This window comes from Carcharodon carcharias, chromosome 14 (genome assembly GCF_017639515.1).
Source record: "Carcharodon carcharias isolate sCarCar2 chromosome 14, sCarCar2.pri, whole genome shotgun sequence".
NCBI classification, from domain to species: Eukaryota; Metazoa; Chordata; class Chondrichthyes; order Lamniformes; family Lamnidae; genus Carcharodon; species Carcharodon carcharias.
Window position 1 is genome coordinate 125,747,051 of NC_054480.1, and position 20,106 is coordinate 125,767,156.

General features: G+C 44.7%; 1 protein-coding gene across 5 annotated transcripts in view; it reads right to left on the minus strand.

Moving 5' to 3' along the window:
• The window catches only part of LOC121286767 (F-BAR domain only protein 2-like), a 55,715-nt gene extending 37,445 nt beyond the window's left edge, over positions 1-18,270 (minus strand). Inside the window, exon 1 of one of the 5 annotated variants that reach the window (XM_041203802.1) lies at positions 18,182-18,270. In XM_041203802.1, coding sequence (XP_041059736.1) covers positions 18,182-18,208 — 27 coding nt within the window. In that variant the 5' untranslated portion in view covers positions 18,209-18,270. The other 4 variants (XM_041203804.1, XM_041203801.1, XM_041203803.1 and 1 more) reach the window with 4 other exon arrangements.
• Positions 18,271-20,106: the final 1,836 nt, after the last annotated feature.

Sequence of the window (20,106 nt, forward strand, 5' to 3'; positions counted from 1 at the left end):
CACCAAGGTTCCTTCAACAGCACCTTCCAAACCCTCGACCACTACCATGTAGAAGGACAAGGGCAGCAGACACATGGGAACACCACCATCTGGAAGTTCCCCTCCAAGCCACTCACCATCCTGACTTGGAAATATATTGCTGTTTCTTCACTGTCACTGGGTCAAAATCCTGGAACTCCCTCCATAACAGCACTGTGGGTGTACCTACACCACATGGACTGCAGCGGTTCAAGAAGGCAGCTCACCACCACCTTCTCAAGGGCAATTAGGGACGGGCAATAAATGCTGGCCTAACCAGCGACACCGACATCCTTGGTCTCCACACCATCTTCCAGTGACACAAGCCTGCTGTTAACACACAACGAGATGGGAGAGTTGGGGGAACAGAGGTATGGGATATGATTCGAGAGGTGGGTCTAGAGGAATGGGCTGGGTCGTTACATGGGATGTGAAACTGGGATTGATTTTGACTCTAACATTGCCAGTCTCTCGATCAATTTCAATTTTTTTCCCCATCAATTAATCAGAGCTTGTAAACCGAATCCCTGTCAGTCCAAACTACGGCTGCCACACAATCCACTAGCGTCAACATTTAATGAAGCAGAAACACAAAACTAGATTCGCTTAGAAACTCACAACCAAAAGCTGCTTCCTGACACTGGGGAAAGTGTCACTTCCAGATCAGAGCCCACATATATCACAAAACTGGCACACAACCCAAGCCCATGAGGGAACTGCCCCCCTCCCCCTCCAAACAGCCCATTCGAAGCACTGAACTAAGAAATTATACAATCCCCTTGCCTTCCCTTGACAAAGGCACAAAAGCCTTAGTGAAACATACACCGTCTGTGGTAATGACAATCTGTCCCGGCTTGTATTGTGCAACAGTGGACACGTCACCCAGTCACAGGTTTAACTAAGAGGAAAAAACTTCAAAGTGGAAGAGTTCCTTAGGGACTTGTTTGGTCTTGGAAACTAAACCCCACCTTCCTCAAATACAGACATTGGGCTGTTTGCAATCTGGGTCAGGAAGCACCATTTTTGGGGGCTGGGGGACACTGAGCAGGATAGGAGTCCTGTCCCAGCGACACGGAGGTCCAGTGCAGTGGCCCTCCCAGCAGCCTGGCATAGTTGAGTCATGGACTGGAACCTTCTGGTTCTTATTGTGCCAAACTGGCAACACCATTTCTAGTCCAGTAGAATGAAAAAGGCAAAGAAACAAGGTCAGATCAGTGTCAGTCCAATCAAACTCATTGAGCCGAGACCAACTCCAAACTAAGAGAGTCTTTCCGAAGGGTCACATTTTATTTTGGGAGTCTAATATTGGACTCCAATACTCTTTCAGTGCAGTGTTTCGCCAATAAATATCTGTATGGCAATTCCCAACTCATATCCCCACTAACCAGAACTTCACAATGGCAAAGGTGAGGACAGAATAGCTGCTTCTGATGCCCATCCCTCCAGTGCTCAAACCCTCCCGTTGATGCCCATTCCTCCAGTATCCTAACTCTGCCACTATAGTACGCATGTATACCTTGAATGACTCCAGCATTTTGCCTCATGGACTTTTCCCAAACATTTATTGTGATAGCAGAACTTCCTCCTCCCTTAAAGATACTGGTTGGACAATCTTCTCCACCATCCAATTCAATCAGAGGCAGAGAGGGTATCTGCTCTCGTAGCCTTACTCCATCCAACCAGTGTGCAAAGGGGTGAGTGGGGGTAGAAATTACAAAGGAGAGTGAACAACACCCACCTGAAAGAAATAAAGATCTTGCACAGAAATTCCCAATCATCACTGAGCTGTGACTTGGTGGGTAGCAGTCTCGCCCTAGTCAGAAGATTGTGGGTTTGAACCCCACTCCAGAAACTCGAACATCCTGGTGCAGTACTGAGGGAGTGCTGCACTGTTGGAGGTGCCATTGTTTGGATGAGATATTAAACTAAGAACCGTCTACCCTCTCTGGCTGGGGTAAAAGCTCCCAAGGGCACTATTCCAAACAGCAGGGGAATTCTCCCCAAAGTCCTGGTGAATATTTCGCTCTCAATCAACATCACAACAACAAAAAGTCAAGATGACCTGATCATTTATCACATCGCAGTTTGTGGGATCTTGCCTTGTACAAATTGGCTGCTGTGTTTCTTACATTTCAACAGTGATTACACTTCAAAAACTTTTTCATTGTAATGTGCTCTTGGATGTCCTGAGGTTGTGAAGGGCAGTATAGAAACACACACTTTCCTTTCACATATTTTTGCAGGGTACTGTTACACAGTAAATCTCTTTAACCTAACAGCAAGGTCCCACAAACTGCCACGGTTGTTGGTGTTGTCAAATGCTGAAATGTTGGTTAGGACAATGAGAGAACACCTCTGGCATTCTTCCAATCAGTTACAAGGACATCAGCAATAGGAGGTGCTAACAGCGATTCAGCCCTTCAAGCCTGCTCCACCATTCAAGATCGCAGTTGATCTACCATCCCATACCCCCTCATTCCATTAATATCCAAAAACCTAAACAACCTCGGTCTTGAATATACTCAACGGTGGAGCATCCACAGCTCTCTGCGGTAGAGAATTCCAAAGATTCACAGCCCTTTGAGTGAAGAAATTTCTCCTCATCTCAGTCCTAAATGGGTGACCCTTTAACGTCCACTTGAAGCGATGAGTGGACAGGCAGGGCCTCGGTTTAGCATCTGATCTGAAGAAAGCACCTCCGTCACAGCTGGAGCGAGGAGGACAAAGACTAGAATCAGGAAAATTCCGACAACAGCTCATCGTTTCGGCACAACCCTGAAGGAACTGAATTCTAAAAAGGAATCCTCTTTCTTTAAGGAGGCCACCGGTGTGGGGCTCGGAGGGGTGGAGGGGTGTGTGGTGTGGGGGGAGCTGCAGCTCCTGACACAGGCCCTCCATTGTGCCCCATGAACAGTGGCTGCAGTGACAGTGGGGCGAGGGGTGGGTGGAGGGGGGAGGGGGCAACTGGCACACTCCGACACAACACAGCTATTCTACCAGGCCTGGTTGCCAGGCAGCTGAGTTGCCTAGCGACTGGTATTATCCCAGTGGATGCAAGGCGAGCCAGTGAAACACGAAGCAGTTCTCTGCTCACCATGGGGAGAACCTCATCACAGGAGAGCAAAGCAAACCCACTCAAACTCCGAGTTCACAGGCAGCACCCAGCATTAAAGGGCCCTCCCCCAATATCTCCCTGCAACACTCAGAAAACTCGAGCACTTCCTCAAACTCCCCTGTAGCTACAAGCATTGACACTTTCCTTATTTTCCAAATCAGCTCTCTCCTTTCCTGAGGCCACTGAATCGCACTAGAAACTGAATGGCTACAGCACAAGGCGGCAGCCATTCAGTCCATCTTGCCTGAGCTAGTTCTCCGCAAAAGCAATCCAGCTAGTCCCATTTGCACCCACACCCCCCCGCCCCGCCCTACCCGACACTCCCCCTCACCCCACTTTTTCTGTGGTCCTGCAAATCTTCTCTTCAGATAATTATCCAATTCCCTTTTGAAAACCACAATTGATGTTGCCTCCACCACACTCTAAGGCAGTGTGTTCCAGATCCTAACCACTGGCTGCATAAAAACTTTTCCTCATGTTGCCTCTGGTTGTGTTGCCAATCACCTAAAATCAGTGGGTCATGATCCTTCCCCCAAAGGGAACAGCTTCTCCCTCCCTATTCTGCCCAGGACCCTCATGATTTTGAATACCTCAATCAAATCTCCTCTCAACCTTCTTTTCTCTAAAGAAAACAGTCCCAGTCTATCCTCATAATTGAAGTTCCTCGCCCCCTGGAACTATTTGCATGAATCTTTTCTGCACCCTCGCTAAAGCCTTCATATCCTTCCTAAAGTCTGGTGCCCAGAATTGGACGCAGTACTCCAGTTGAGGCCAAACCAGTGTTTTATAAAAGCTTCATATAACTTCTTTGCTTTTATACTCTATGACTCTATTTATAAAGCCCAGGATCCTGTATACCTTATCAACCGCTTTCTCAACCTGCCCTGCCACCTTCAATGATTTGTGTACATATACCCCCAGGTCACTCTTCCCCTGAACCCTCTTTAGAACTGTACCCTTTATTTTATATTGTGTCTCCTCATTCTTCCTACCAAAATGTATCACTTTGCACTTCTCTACATCAGGGGCACAGGTTTGATGAAAGCTGAACTGCCATCAATATTTTGACCAAATGCCAATCTTTACATTGATGGGCTTGAACAGCGAGTGTGGCAGCATAGCTGGCCATGAGGGGCTTCACAACTGAGCTCATTCCGGTCCTCATTCCATGTCCACACACTAACCAGTGTCCAGCAGTTTGTCAGTCAATGGCATGGGTGCAGGGGAATATTTTAAACACTTGCAGGGCTGAAAAGGAAAACAAGAGAACACAACTCGACATCACAGCTTGTCCAATCTCTCACCAAGTGCAGGGAATGGGTTAGTGCGAGCCCTTTGCATCTTGCTGTGCACTAGATACTGATTGGGGAATAGAATCACAGCTCCAGCTTGCTCAGAACGTCCATTTCCAGCATTAACCGTATAGAGTCACTATTCATTCACTGGGGAGGAAAGGGTTAACTATTATGGTAATTTTGCCAATAAAAGACAATATTTGATGATGTCAGAAGTGACTGTTTGGCAGGGATGAATGATCACGGATCAGATTTGTAAAGTTGAAGCGAGAGTTGTAACCAATCCAAAAGGAACAGGTGCAGAACAAGTGGCTGTTTATCTCTAGTCCATCTCAGCTTCTGTGCATCTTTCTCTTTCTGTCTCTGCCCTTTTTCCTCATCTTCCCAACACATCCATTTCTCAGACCAACCTACACGTCACTATTTTAACCTCTGGGATTCTCAGTAGGGGATTTTAAACAGACAAAATGTTCCAATGCTTGAGCAGGGAACAAAACTCCCACAGAAACAATGGGGTACCTCCAAGACCCCTGGATCTCTCACAGGACTGGATTGATTCAACTCCCTCTGTACTAGCCTGGAGAAATAGTTTGCAAAGACCCATAGCTGGGAGGACCCAATCTCACCACAGCTGGAGTATCTGGGAGTAGATCCACCATCATTCAAGTGTCAGCTTGGCTCAGTTAATGGCACCTGCTGCCTCTGAGTCAGAAGGTTGTGGATTCAAGTCCCACTCCAGGACTTGAGCAAAAATCCAGGCTGACACTTCAGTGGAGTGCCAAGGGAATGCTGCACTGTCAGAGGTGCTGTCTTCAGATGAGATGTTAAACCAAGGTCAGGTCTGCTTTCTCAGTTGGACATTGAAGACGACCAGGGGAGCCTGGTCTTCTGGGTCAATATTAATTCCTCAACCATTATCATCAAACAGATTACCCAGTCATTATCATGCTGTTGTTGGTGGAATCTTGCTGTGCACAAATTGGCTGCTGTGCTCCCTCCATTTCAACAGTCACTACACTTCAAAGCTATTTCATTGGCCCTGAAGCACTTTGGATGTCCTGTATCTTTCTTTCCCCCGACTTCACTCTGTTGTGAGAAACAGGAGTGCCCAATTTCTACCCACTATAAACAGCATGCCAGAGCAGCTGGCTGGACCAGGAGATTGCAGTACCTGGGTGGGGTACGGGTTCCCCCCTCCAATCTTGTTCTTCCCAGGTGATTCTTGTCAGAAAGATACAGCCTCCATCTACACAGGCCAGCAGAACTGATTTAGGGAAGAATTCAATCTCCTGGACAGGGAGGTGCCCATTAAAGATCCAGCTACTTAAAGGACAGTATCACAGAATCTTTACAGTGCAGGAAGCCATTCAGCCCATCGCGTCTGCACTGACTGTCAAAGAGCATTCAACCTAGTCCCATTCCTCTGCCTTATCCCCGTAATCTTGCACATTCTCTCTTTTCCAGGTAGCAATCCAATTCCCTTTTGAATACCTCGATTGAACCTGCTGCTGCCACCCTTTCAGGAAGTTTGTTCCAGACTCCAAAAAACTTTTCCTCACATCACATTTACTCCTTTTACCAATTATTTTGAATCTGTACACTCTAGTTCTTGATGTCCTCTTGCGTGGGAACAGTTTCTCACTATTTACCCTCTCCATTCCCCTCAGGATCTTGTACACCTCCATCAAGTCTTCTCTCAGCCTTCTTTTCTCCAAGGAAAGCAGTCCCAACCTCTCCAATCTATCCTCATAGCTACAGTTCTTCATCCCCAGGAATCATCCTTGGTGAATCTCCTTTGTACTCTCTCTAATGCTTTCACACCCTTCCTCAAGTATGATGCCCAGAACAGGACAGAGTACTCCAGATGAGGCTTAAATAATGTCTTATACAAGTTCAACATGACCTCCTTACTCTTGTACCTAATGCCCCTATTAATAAAGCCTAAGATATGATATGCTTGATTAACTGCTCTCTCAACATGCCGTCATCTTCAATGACTTATATACGTATACACTGAGGTCCCTCTGTTCCTGCAACTCCATCAGAGGCTCTCCCTTTATTTTGTATTCTCTCACCATATCTTTCTTGCCTAAACGAATCAGGGTACCCTGCCCGGGTAATGCTAAAAACATCTGACTTCTCGAACATGTGGCACATTTGGGTGAGGACAACAGGGTTCCTTCATTAAAAGAACATTAATGAATCAGTTTCTGTTGGGTGAGGAGCAAAGGGGTAAATGGAGTTGAGCTACAGATCAGCCATGAGCTAACTGAATGGTACTACAGGCTCAAGGGGCTGAGTGGCCTCCTACACTTCCAATGCTTAGAAAGAGAAAAGATGCTTTTGCTGGGCATGCTCCTCTGCTTTTCTATTCTCATATCTCCCAAAACTTACTTCAATTATTCTTAATGGACCTTCAATCCTTTGCCCCTCTTTCTATCTAACCTCCTCCAGTCCTATAGCCCTTAGATCTCTGTGCTCCTTCTCTTCTTGAGCATCCCTGATTTTAACCACTCTATCATTGGCAACTGTGCCTGGGCCCTAAGCTCTGGTATTCCATCCCTGAACCTCTTCACCTGTCTCCCCCCCACTCCTTTAAGATGCTCCTTAAAGCCTACCTCAGCAACCAAATTTTTGGCCACTTGTCCCAATATCTCCTTGTGTGGTTCAGTGTCAATTTCTTTTTTTTAATTGCTCCCCTGAAACGCTTTGGGGTATTTACCACGTTCAAGACATGATATCAATGTGAGTTGCTGTCATGGAGTATATTTAGCAAATAGAAAGGTCTTGTTCCACTTTACTTCCCTCACAGGCCCAGTTGACAGCATTCCAAGATATCATAATAACTTACAACTTACATTTATATAGCACATTTTACACTATGAAACATTAAGAAGCTTCTGAAAGGGGGAGAGAGGGGTTGGGGATAGTGGGGGTGGGGGGGGCGGGGAGGGCGGTTGGAGCAGAGGGGTTTAGGGCTCAAGTATCACAGCGGCAATAAAGGGCATCTGTTGCCAGGTGGGAGACTCAGTTGGTATCAAATGAGGCAGCAGCATCAGCCAGACTGGCAGATGATCACAACAGCTGGTTTGCTCTGAACTAGGACAGGAAGGCAGAGGAAGCACTCAGTTACCACACCCCCCCAACCAACTATCTCACAACAACCTCAAACCCCCGCTGCCCACACCCATTTCAACAATGTGGCAACAGCTGAGAAACCTCTGATTTTCAACAATTATTAGTAAAATTCAACAGTTTCCTTTTCACTTTTGTAGAAGATTAAGAATATTTAGTTAAGATGTGGAAGCACTCCCACAGTTACAGGGGGTAAGTTTTTCCTCTACACTGTCCCCATCAAACACTTCCAGGACAGTACAGCACAGGGTTAGATACAGAGTAAAGCTCCCTCTACACTGTCCCCATCAAACACTCCCAGGACAAGTACAGCACAGGGTAAAATACAGAGTAAAGCTCCCTCAACACTGCCCCCATCAAACACTCCCAGGACAGGTACAGCACAGGGTTAGATACAGAGTAAAGCTCCCTCTACACTGCCCCCATCAAACACTCCCAGGACAGGTACAGCACAGGGTTAAATACAGATTAAAGCTAGATTCTTTTTTTAAAATCAGACCACTCTTCCTTTCGAAAGCACATGCCTCAAATCAGTCAATGGAACACCGAGGGTCAGTTTCACAATTCCACCAATCAAAACCCTTTAGTTGAGCTTATGATTCCAAATGTTTACTGGGATATTGTATTGACTGGTGAAGTTATTGACAGATGAGCAACAAATAATCAGTGCTTGTAACTGCTGCTCGAGAGCTTTTATCAAACTAAGACTACCTTTTCTTTTAATTTGCTTTTGTAGAATTTTTAGATTAATTCTTTTTTATTCGTTCACAGGATGTGGGCATCGCTGGCTGGGCCAGCATTTATTGCCCACCCCTAATTGCCCTTGAGAAGGTGGTGGTGGTGAGCTGCCTTCTTGAACCACTGCAGTCCCTGTGGTGTAGATACACCCACAGTGCTGTTAGGGAGGGAGTTCCAGGATTTTGACCCAGCAACTGTGAAAGAACAGCAATATATTTCCAAGTCAGGATGATGGGTGACTTGGAGGGGAACTTCTAGGTGGTGTTCCCATGTGTCTGCTGCCTTTGTCCTTCGAGGTGGTAGAGATCATAGGTTTGCAAGGTGCTGTCTAAGGAGCCTTGGTGAGTTTCTGCAGTGCATCTTGTAGATGGTACACACTGCTACTACCGTGCGCTGGTGATGGAGGGATTGAGTGTTGTGGATGTGGTGCCAATCAAGGAAGCTGCTTTGTCCTGTATGGTGTCATGCTTCTTGAGTGTTGTTGCATCTGCACTTATCCAGGCAAGTTGGGAGTATTCCATCACATCTCTGACTTGTGCCTTGTAGATGGTGCACTGGCTTTGGGGAGTGAGGTGAAGAGTTATTTACTGCAGGATTCCTAGCCTTTGACCTGCACTTGTAGCCACAGTATTTATACGGGCTGATCCAGTTCAATTTATGGTCAATGGGAACTCCCAGGATGTCATTAGTGGGGGATGCAGTGATGGTAATGCCATTGAATGTGAAGGGTAATAGTTAGATTTTCTCTTGTTGGAGATGGTCATTGCCTGGCACTTGTTTGGCATGAATGTTATTTGCCGCTTGTCAGCCCGAGTCTGAATATTGTCCAGGTCTTTCTGCATTTGAACATGGACTGCTTCAGTATCTGAGGAGCCACGAATGGTGCTGAACATTGCACAAACAAACATCTCTATTTCTGACCTTACGATGGAAGGAAGGTCATTGGTGAAGCAGTTGAAGATGGTTGGGCCTAGGACACTACCCTGAGGAAATCCTGCAGTGATGTCCTGGAGCTGAGATGACTGACCTCCAAAGCCACAATCATCTTCCTTTGTGCTAGGTATGACTCCAACCAGCAGGGAGTTTTCCCCCTGATTCTCATTGACTCCAGTTTTGCTAGGGCTCCTTGATGCCACACTCGGTCAACTACTGCATTGATGTCAAGGGCAGTCACTCTCACCTCATCTCTAGAGTTCAGCTCTTTTGTCCATGTTTGAACCAAGGCTGTAATGAGGTCAGGAGCTGAGTGACCCTGGCAGAGCCCAAACTGAGTATCAGTGAGCAGGCTATTGCTAAGCAAGTGCTGCTTGATAGCACTATTGATGACCTCTTTCATCACGTGAATAGAAATGATCATGTTTTTACATGAAATGTTTACTATATTACACCTGTTACTACACTTTAAAAGGACTTCATAGGCTCTAAAAGAGTTAAGACACAGAATCATAGAATAGTTACAGCACAGGGGAGGCCATTCAGCCCATCATATCTGTGCTGACCCTCTGCAGGAGCAATTCATCTCGTGTCACTCTCCTGCCTGTTCCCAATAGCCCTGCATTTTTTCCCTTTTCCAGCAACGATCCAATTCCCTTTCCAAAGGCTCAGTTGGCCTTGCGTCCACCACACCCAGTCAGATCCTAACCACTTGCTCAGTGAAGAAGTTTCTCATTTCGCCGTTGCTTCTTTTGCCAATTACCTTAAATCAGTTCCCTCGGGTTCTTGATCCTTCCACCAATGGGAACAGTTTCTCCTGATCTACTCTGTCCAGACCCCTCTTGATTTTGAATACGTTAATTATGTCTCCTCTCAACCATCTCTTCTCCAAGGAGAACAGTCCCAAGTTCTCCAATTTTTCTATGTAACTGAAGTTCTTCATCCCTGAAGCCTTCTCTTGATTTTTTTCTGCACTCTCTCTAATGCCTTCACATCCTTCCTAAAACGTGGTGTTTGGGAACTGGATGCCATACTCCAGTTGAATCCGAATCAGTGTTTAATACAGGTTTAAATAACCTTGCTCTTGTACTCTATGTCTCTATTAATAAAGCCTAGGGCACAGTATTCTTTATTTATCGCCCTCTCTACATGTCCAGCCATCTTCAATGACTTATGCACACATATACCCAGGCCCCTCTGCTCCTGCACTCACTACAGAATTGTACTTTTTAATATTGTGTCTCTATATTCAATTTCATCTGCTACTTGGCCACCCATTCCACAACCTATCCGTGTCCTTTTGATGTTATACACTATCCTCCTCACCATTCACAATATTTCAAGTTTTGTATCACCTCCAAATTTTGAAATTGTGCCCTTTACCCCAAGGTAAAGGTCATTAATGTATATCGGGAAGAACAGGGGTCGAAACAGCAACCCCTGGGGAGCTCCACTACAAACCTTCCTCCAGTCCGACAAATTCACCACTTCTCTGTTTCTTGTCACTCAGCAAGGTTTGTATCCATGTTGCTACTGTCCGTCTTATTCCATGAACTCTAACTTTGTTCACAAGTCTGTTGTGTGGCACTTTATCAAATGCATTTTGGAAGTCCATGTGCACCACATCAGCAGCATTACCTTCATCAACATTTTCTGCTTCCTCATGAAAAAATACAAGGTTAGTCAAACCCTTAACAATTTCATGCGTGTTTTCCTTAATTAATCCACATTTGCCCAAATGGCTATTAATTTTGTCCATAATTATAATTTCTAGAAGTTGTTGGGCTTATCTTTACACACTATTTTTGAACAAGGGTGCAACGTTTGCAATTCTCCAATCTTCTGGCATCACCCATGAGTCTAAGGAAGACTGAAAAATTATGGCCAGTGCCTCCGCAATTTCCACTCTCACTTTCTATCCTTGGATGCATCTCACCCAGTCCTTTTGCTTTATCAACTCCAAAAACAGACAGCCTATCCAATACAACCTCCTGATCAGTTTTAAACTCTTTGACTATCTCCTCTTTCACCATAACCTGGGAAGCATCTTCTTCCTTGGTAAAGACAGATACAAAGTATTTATTTCATACCTCAGCCATGCTGCCAACCTCCATGTGTAAATCCCCCTTTTGGTCCTATTCCTTCTACCAACCTTTTACTATTTATATGCCTCTAGAAGACTTTTGAATTCCCTTTATTGTTAGCTGCCAGTCTCTCCTCATTATGTTTTTGCTACTCTTGTCTGTTTTTCAGTTCCCCTCTGAACCTTCTACATTCGGCCTGGTTCTCAACTGTATTATCTGCCTGACACCTGTTATTAAGCACACCTTCTCGGCTCCATCTTAATCTCTATCTATTTTGATCTTCCGGGGAGTTTTGAATTTGTTTGCCCTGCCTTTCTCCTTCGTGGGAATAAATATTAACTGTACTTGAACTCTCTCTTCTTTCAAAACAGCCCTTTGTCAATTTACCTGCTAATGGTTGATTCCAATTGATCTGGGTCAGATCCATTCACAACCCATTGGTTTTTCTCCAGTTAATTATTCTTACTCTGGATTGCTCCTTGTCCTTCACCATAGCCAACCTAAACTTTATGATGCAATGATTACTATTGCCTAAATGTTCTCCTATTGACGCTTGATCCACTTGGCCCACCTTATTCCCAAGAACCAGCGCTAGCATTGCCTCCTCTCTCATGGGATTGGAAACATATCACGGTAAAAAATTCCACTGAGCACACTTTAGGAATTGTTGCCCCTCTCTGCCATTTATACGACTACTATCCCAGTCTATATTCAGATAATTAAAGTCCCTCATTATGAGTACTCTATAATTCTTGCACTTCTCTTAATTTCCTTCCAAATTGCAAGATCATGAAGGATGCTATATAAATGCAAACCCTCCTTTTTCAAACCTTACTGTGAATGCCTTTTTGAAAACAAAAATGACCTTTTGCTGTTGTGCTGTTTGTTTTGGCAAACATTCATCTGAACCTTCCCCAAAAATCCTACCCACACCCCTGGTTCAAATTTGACTGTTCGTTCAATTCACCTCCCCTCCCTTTCCCCTTGTACCCAAAACTAACCTGGCTTAGTGAGTAGCACTCTTGCCTCAGAGTCAGAAGGTCATGTGTACAAGTCTCACTTCAGAGACTTGAGTGCAAAATCTAAGCCAACATTCCTCGTGTAATATTGAGGGACTGTGCTGAAGCAGTCCATGCCCAAATGCAGCAAGACTTGGACAATATCCAGGCTTGGGCTGACACAAGTGGCAAGTAACATTCATGCCACCCAAGTGTCAGGCAATGGCTATCTCCCACAAGCAAGAATCCAACCATCGCCCCCTGATATTCAACAGCATTACCATCACTGAATCCCCCACAATCAACATCCTGGGGGTTACCATTGACCAGAAACTGAACTGGACTAGCCATATAAATACTGTGGCTACAAGAGCAGGTCAGGGGCTAGGAATCATGTGAAAAGTAACTCACCTCCTGACTCCCCGAAGCCTGTCCACCATTTACAAGGCACAGGTCAGGAGTGTGATGGAATACTCCCTATTTGCCTGGATGAGTGCAACTCCCACAACACTCAAGAAGCTTGACAAAGCCATCCAGGACAAAGCAGCCTGCTTGATTGGCGCCACATCCACAAACATTCACTCCCATCACCACTGATGCACAGTGCTCACAGTGTGTATCTTCTACAAGATGCACTGCAAGAATTCATCTAGACTCCTTCGACAGCACCTTCCAAACCCACAACCACTACCATCTAGAAGGACAAGGGCAGTAGATAGATGGAAATATCACCAACTGGAAGTTCCCCTCCAAGTCACTCACCATTCTGACTTGGAAATATATCGCCGCTCCTTCACTATCGCTGAGTCAAAATCCTGGAACTCCATCCCTAACAGCATTGTGGGTGTACCTACACCACAGGGACTGCAGCAGTTCAAAGAGGCAGCTCACCACCACCTCCTTGAGGGCAGCTAGGGATGGGCAATAAATGCTGGCCCAGCCAGCGAAGCCCACATCCCATGAATGAATAAAAAAAATAGATGTTAAACTGAGGTCCCATCTTCCCCCTCAGGTGGATGCAAAAGATCTCATGGCTACTACTTAAAGAGGAGCGGGGAGTTCTCCCTGGTGCTCTGGGTCAAAGTTTATCCCACGAATAACATCAGTAAAAAAGAACAAATTATCTATCATATAGGAGCCTGGGATGGACTGTCTTACATATTGCTGTCTGTGGGATCTTGCTATACACAAATTGGCTGCTGTGTTTCCTACATCACAACAGTGACTACATTTTAGGAAAGTATTTCACTGGCTGTAAAGCTAGTTGGGAAGTCCTAAGGTGGTGAAAGGCACTGCAGAAATGCAGTTCTTTCTAAGTTTCTATGGTCACACATGAAGTGTGACGTTTGAGAGCTTGTGGTTGGAGGGAAGAAAATGGGAGCAAATTGGCAAAGAAATAAAATTAAAATATAAGATAGACACCCAGAGAGCAAGAGGGAAGTGATCACACTTCAACAATTTTCTGCTTAAAAGACCTGTTTTCTGTTTCCAGAAGCTGGTAACCTAGCTTAGCATATTCCTAGGGGAATGGGACCCTGCTGAATATATCAAGGAATATTTAAGGAAACAAGGGCGAGTATATAGGGAGTTGTGGCTGAAGTCATTCACAGCTCCTTAAATACTGCAGCTCCAGACTAGTTATTTCCCAATGTTGCAATTTCCATCTTGTTAATTACATGCCTGTTTGTTTCATGCCTGGAGACAGGAACACACAAACATTCAAATGATCACTGCAGTTGCAGCCTGGCAAAAACATGTCTTTTCAGGTCACTAGACTGTTGGAGGGGCAGAGGGGGGTTGGGGGGGTGGTGGCGGGGGGGGGGGGCGGGGGGGTGGGGGGGGGGGGGGGCGGGTGGTAGATAGTCACCAGCTTGGAGACCATTCCCAGTCCATCCCCTGAAATTTAGCCCATTAGCAATCTCAGAACATGAGGCCATTCAGTCCCTTCAGCTTGTTTCACAACTCTCAATTTTTGACTAATACATTTATTTTAGCTCCATCTCCTCACTCACCTTGGCTCTGTAATCCTTAAACCCCTTAAACCACAAAAATCTATCATCAGTTTTGAAAATTTCAACTGACCATCACCCTTTGAGGGAGAGTTTTCCAGATTTCCACTCCCCTTTGTGAACAAGTGCTTTATGACACCAGCCCTGGATACCCTGGCTCAAATTTTAAGGTTCTACCCCTTGCTCTGGGTCACCCCAACCAGAGGAGATAGTTTCTCTGTTGGATCCCTTTTATCATTTTATTCACCTCAATCAGATCATCCCTGAACTTTCTAAACATGGAAGGAATACAAAACAAGTTAACACATTCTGCCCTCATGATTTAACCCTTTAATCTCTGGTATCATTCTGGTGAGTCTACACTGCGCCTCTTCCAAGGCTGCTCAAAAATGCCTGAGGTGCATTTATTTCATTCTCTGTCTTGGGCCAACAGTTATGCCTCAACCAACATCTCAAATGAATTATTGAGCCATTCTCACATTGCTGTTTGTGAAATCTTGCTGTGCACAAATTAACTGTCAGGTTTCCCACATTACGACAGTGACTCAAAAGATCATTCATTGGCCATAAAGCATGTCGGGATGTCTTAAGGTCATGAAAAGCATGAAAGAAATTCAAGTCATTTTTTTCCCTGCTGTTGATCATTCTTTTGTGCTAGAGTGGGTTTATATAGTCATTGACTGGGGATATAGTACACCAGTTCTGATTGACTAGACTTTCACTGAATGGCCATTTGGGTGAAGAACCATTGGGCAGCTGTTAAAACACAGGGTAATAAGCCATCTCATTGAATACGACCCAAGCAATGGTATCCCACCACAACTCCCCTTCTCATCTTTCAATTGAAGGAGCCACATGATGTTACCCACCTCTTGCCAACCTTTGGTCACTTATAATCTCCATCTAGACTTCAAGACAAGAATGCAACCTGGTGCCCCCCCCCCACCCCCCCCCCCACCCCACATTGCCACTCTGTCTGTCCCACAACTATGCTATCAATAACCATGCACGGTCCTTAAAGAAATCTTTAACCTTATTATAGTCACTAGAGAATACAAGCATTGCACTTATGTGTTGAGCTCCAGGAATTCACCCTCTGAAAATCTTCCCATCTCCGAGATGCTCCTGAAAATGGACTTCTTGGACCAGGCTTTTGGTTGTCTCTCCTACGATCTCTTTCTTCACTCAGTATCCAATTTTCACAGAATTCAGTCCATCATATCTGTGCTGGCTCTTTGAAAGAGCTGTCCAATTAATCTCACTCCCCTGCTCTTTCCCCATCACTCTGCATATTTTCCCTTTTTAAAGGATTTGTACAATTCGCTTCTACCATCCTTTCAGAGTGCATGCCAGACCAAAACAATCTCTGCATAAAAATAGTCTTATCATCTCCTCCCTCTGCTTCTTTTACCAATCACTAAATCTGTCTCTTCTGGTAACTGACTCTCCTGCTACTAGAAAGTGTTTCTATTTATCAAAACCATTCAATTTTGAATGCTTCAATTAAATCTCCCCTTAATCTTCCCTGCTCTAAGGAGAACAATCCCAGCTTCTCCAATCTCTCCACTTTAACCAGATTCCCTCACCCCAGTACCATTCTAGCAAATCTCTTCTGCACCCTCTACAAGATCTTGACATCTTTGCCCAGAATTGAACACAACATTCAGGATGAGACCTAGCCAGTGTTTTATAAAGGTTTAGAACAACTTCCTGCTTTTTATACTCCACACCTCTATTTATAAGTCTCAGGATCCCACATATTTTACTTTAGAAAATAACAGATTTATCAGCTTGGCCTAACACCCCCATGTGTCTCGGTTCCTGCACCCCCTTTAAAATTATATTATTTAGTTTATATTTTTTGTCAAGCACCTGGGGGCATTTTTCTTCATTAAAAGGTGCTATATAAATTGTTGTTGCAATTATCCCAGACATTGAGCAATAAAAGACTACAGAGGACATCACAGGTGAACAGAATGAACACAAACCGTGTCTGATTTCCCCCTCCTGGCATTGAAGCCAATCGTTACTTGCTGCGATTGCGATGGGGATGGGGGGGGGGAAGCAGTTTAACTGATTTCTGTTCTCCTCTCTATAGAAACAGCAAGAAAAATGAAAGACTTGTATTTATATAGTGCCTTTCATTGCCTCAGAATGTCCCAAGGTAATTTGCAGTCAATGAAATACTTTTTGAAGTGTAACACTTGTAGTGGAGAAGCAGCAGCTATTTTGTGCACAGCAAGCTCCCACACATAGCAATGTGATAAAAACCAGGTAATCTGCTTTTGTGATGTTGTTTGAGGGATGAATATTGGCCAGGACACCACGGAGAACTGTCCTGCTCTTCTCCAAAATAGTAACCCATTGAATCTTTTACTACCACCCAAGAGGGCAGATGATGCCTCAGTTTAACATCTTATCCAAAAGACGGCACCTTTGACTATGCAGCTCTTCCTCTGAACTGCACTGGAGTGTCTGCCTGGATTATGCACAGTGGTGGAGCTGGGTTAGGTTGAAGGAGTGTTGTTGGGGGAGGGGGCGCAAACTCCAGATGGAAAATGGGAAAGTGCCAATTAACATGACCTAAAATACAAGTGTAGTATGGAACAGCCATGCAACATGGATGTAGAGGCCAAGACAGGGAACAGAGGTTCCTGGGAGCCTGTTCTCAAAGTGGCTGACCTGCCTCCTTCCCATACAAGGTGCATCGACCACATCAACTGTCCCAGCACCAGAACTTAAAAAGAATCCAAGAGACATGAAAATATCAGTTCAGTTTAAGGAATAAGCTATCTGCCACGCTGAACATAGAAACAGGAAGAGGCCATTCAGCCCCTTCAGCCTGTTCCCCCATTCGACCATAGCATGGCTGGTTTGGATCTTCACTTTATGTAGCTACCTTGTCTCCATAACTCTCCCTCCCCTGACCCAATAATCTATCAAATCTCAGTTCTGACATTTTCAGCTTAGCCCCAGCCTCAACAGCTTTCTAGGGGAAAGCGTTCCAGATTTCCACTCCGCTGTGTGAAGAAACGCTTCCTGACATGACCCCTGAGCGGCCTGGCCCCAAATTTAAGGTTCTGACCCCTTGTCCTGGATTCACTCCCCTCTCCCGCTCTCCCCCATTCCCCGCGAGGATCCCTATCAAATCCTTTAAATCATCTTAAACACCTCAATTAGATCACTCCTTAACCGAGGAATATAAGCCTATAATCAGGTAGGGTCAAATGAAACCCACATAATTATTTATTGTCAGCAATCAAGCCGACCCATTATCCCAGTGTGCGCGCTTGTGGTACAAGGTAACTGTATCCACCAGCCTCCGCTTCTCACACAAAACAGTCACTGCACCCAAGGGTTCTCTACCCTCACCTCCAACAGCCCCCAGAAAGGCTGCCCCTTCCCCATCTCTTTCCCCGAATAATGAAGAAAAGATGCAATTTATATTGCCAAATATTTCATCTTGAAATTAAAAAATGCTTCACTATTTGTAACAGTATCTACTGCAGATATTACTCATACAGCTCCAATTACTCAGCATCACACAGCCTGAGACACAGCATTAAGAAATTCGAAATGTACATTATTTACAACCATGAAATAAGCGACATTCGGTCCCTGTCCCTTCATTCCGGACGAACACGCGGCGTCGAGTTGAACATCAAAGCGGGTTACAGTATATCCGTGGGGGTGCAGACGGTTCCCGTGCTCACCTACTGCAGGGTTCGCTGTTACACACTCGCTTTGCCAACGTGCGCGGCAGCCGCTGCCCAGCTCAGGTAGGTTGCACAAGGTGGCTAAAGATCCAACCTAGCTCTGTACATACCCATTACCCTCTCCCTGCAACACCACTTACCCAGAAATTGCCCCTAAAATGTTGCATCTCGAGCCCCGGGAGTAGCTACTGAATCTGATACAGCTTCTGAAACTGACACAGATCGGGACCCACCCCTGTCTCCTCGTAGGCTACGTAACATGTCAATCTAATCCAATGGGACACACCTCTGTCTCCTCATAGGTTATATCGTTGGTCAATCAAACATCAGCCCGATCGCATCCCGCTTAATAAGAAGCATCTGGGTTCGTTTCAGTCGTAACTATTGGCTACTCAGAATGTCACTCATAGTAAGCGGAGTGTCAATTGGGTAACTTTCACTTATTAGATTTTAATTGGTTGACAGAAGGCCTATCATGATCAACCCCGCCTCCTATTTCGCTAATTTAAATAGAACACAATCTTATTTATTGAAGTTGACAAATTTACAACTGAGACAAGGAAGTGTGGTAAATGAGGAGACAGGGGATATTAGGAGTGTTAGTGTTACTGAGAAAGTAAAGAGGAGATTGAATAGAGATTGTTTTCATTTATGGAAGGTTTTGATGAAGCAAGCACAGAAAAGATGTGGGAAAGAGCAAAACTAGAGGGTGTCAATTTAATATAATCACCGAGAAATGAAATGGGGAATTCCTTACCCAGAGAGTGGTGCGCATGTGAAACTGCCTTAGGGAGTGGTTGAAGTGAATAATATAGATACACTTAAGGGGAAGCTAGATAAACACCAAGGATGAGAAAGATATGCTGTTAGGGTGAGATAAAGAAGGATAATAAAATTAAATAAAAACAAAGTGCTGGAAAAACTCAGTATGTCTGGTAGCGTGTGTGAAGAGAGAAACAGAGTTAACGTTTCAAGTCCAATATGACTCTTCTTCGGAACAAGCAAACTCTCTCTAATGTTTTCACTTCCTTCCTAAAGTGTGATGCCAAAACTGAACACGATACTCCACTTCCTTGCTTTGGTACTCTATTCCTCTATTTATAAAGCCCAGGATCCTGTACATCTTATTAATTGCTTTCTTAACCCGTCCTGCCACCTTCAATGATTTATGTACATATATCTCCAGGTCTCTCTGCTCCTGCACCTCCTTTAGAATTGTGTCTTTATTTTATATTGCCCTTCCTTGTTCTTCCTATCAAAATGAATCACATCATGTTCTCTGCGTTAAATTTCACCAGTCACCTGTCTGTCTATTCCACCAACCTGTCCATGTCCTCTTGAAATTTATCACTACGCTCCTCACCGTTCACAGGATTTCCAAGTTCTGTGTCATCTGCAAATTTTGAAATTGTGCCTTGAACACTGAAGTCTATGCCATTACATAGAACAAGAAAAATCCAGAAAAAATTGTTCATCACTACTGTCACTTAGCCATTTTTGTGTCCTTGCAACCACTGACACTTTAATTCCATGGGTTTCAACTTTGCTGACAAGTCTGTTATGTGACACTTTGCCTTTTGGAAGTCCATGTACACCACATCAACCACATTGCCCTCATCAACCCTCTCTGTTACGTCATCAAAAAACTCAATCAAATTTGTAAAGCACAATTTGTCCTTAACAAGTCTGTGCAGGCTTACCTTAATTTATCCTCACCTGTCAAAGTGACTGTTAGCTTTGTTCCAGGCTATTGCTTCTAAAAGCTTTTCCGTAACTGAGCTTAAACTGACTGGCTTGTGGTTGCTGGATTTATTCCTACACCCTTTTTTCAACAAGGGTGTAGCATTTGCAATTCTCTGTGTCCAAGGACGATTGCAAAATTATGGCCAGTGCCTCTGAAATTTCCAACCTTAATTTTGTGAGTCTTATTCGATGCTTCCCATCTGATTCTGGTGACTTATTAACTTTAAAGTGCAACCAGCCTTTCTGATGCCTTCACTTTGTCAACTTTTAACCAATCTGTTGTCTCATCAACCTCCTCTTTCACTACAACCTTTGCAGCATC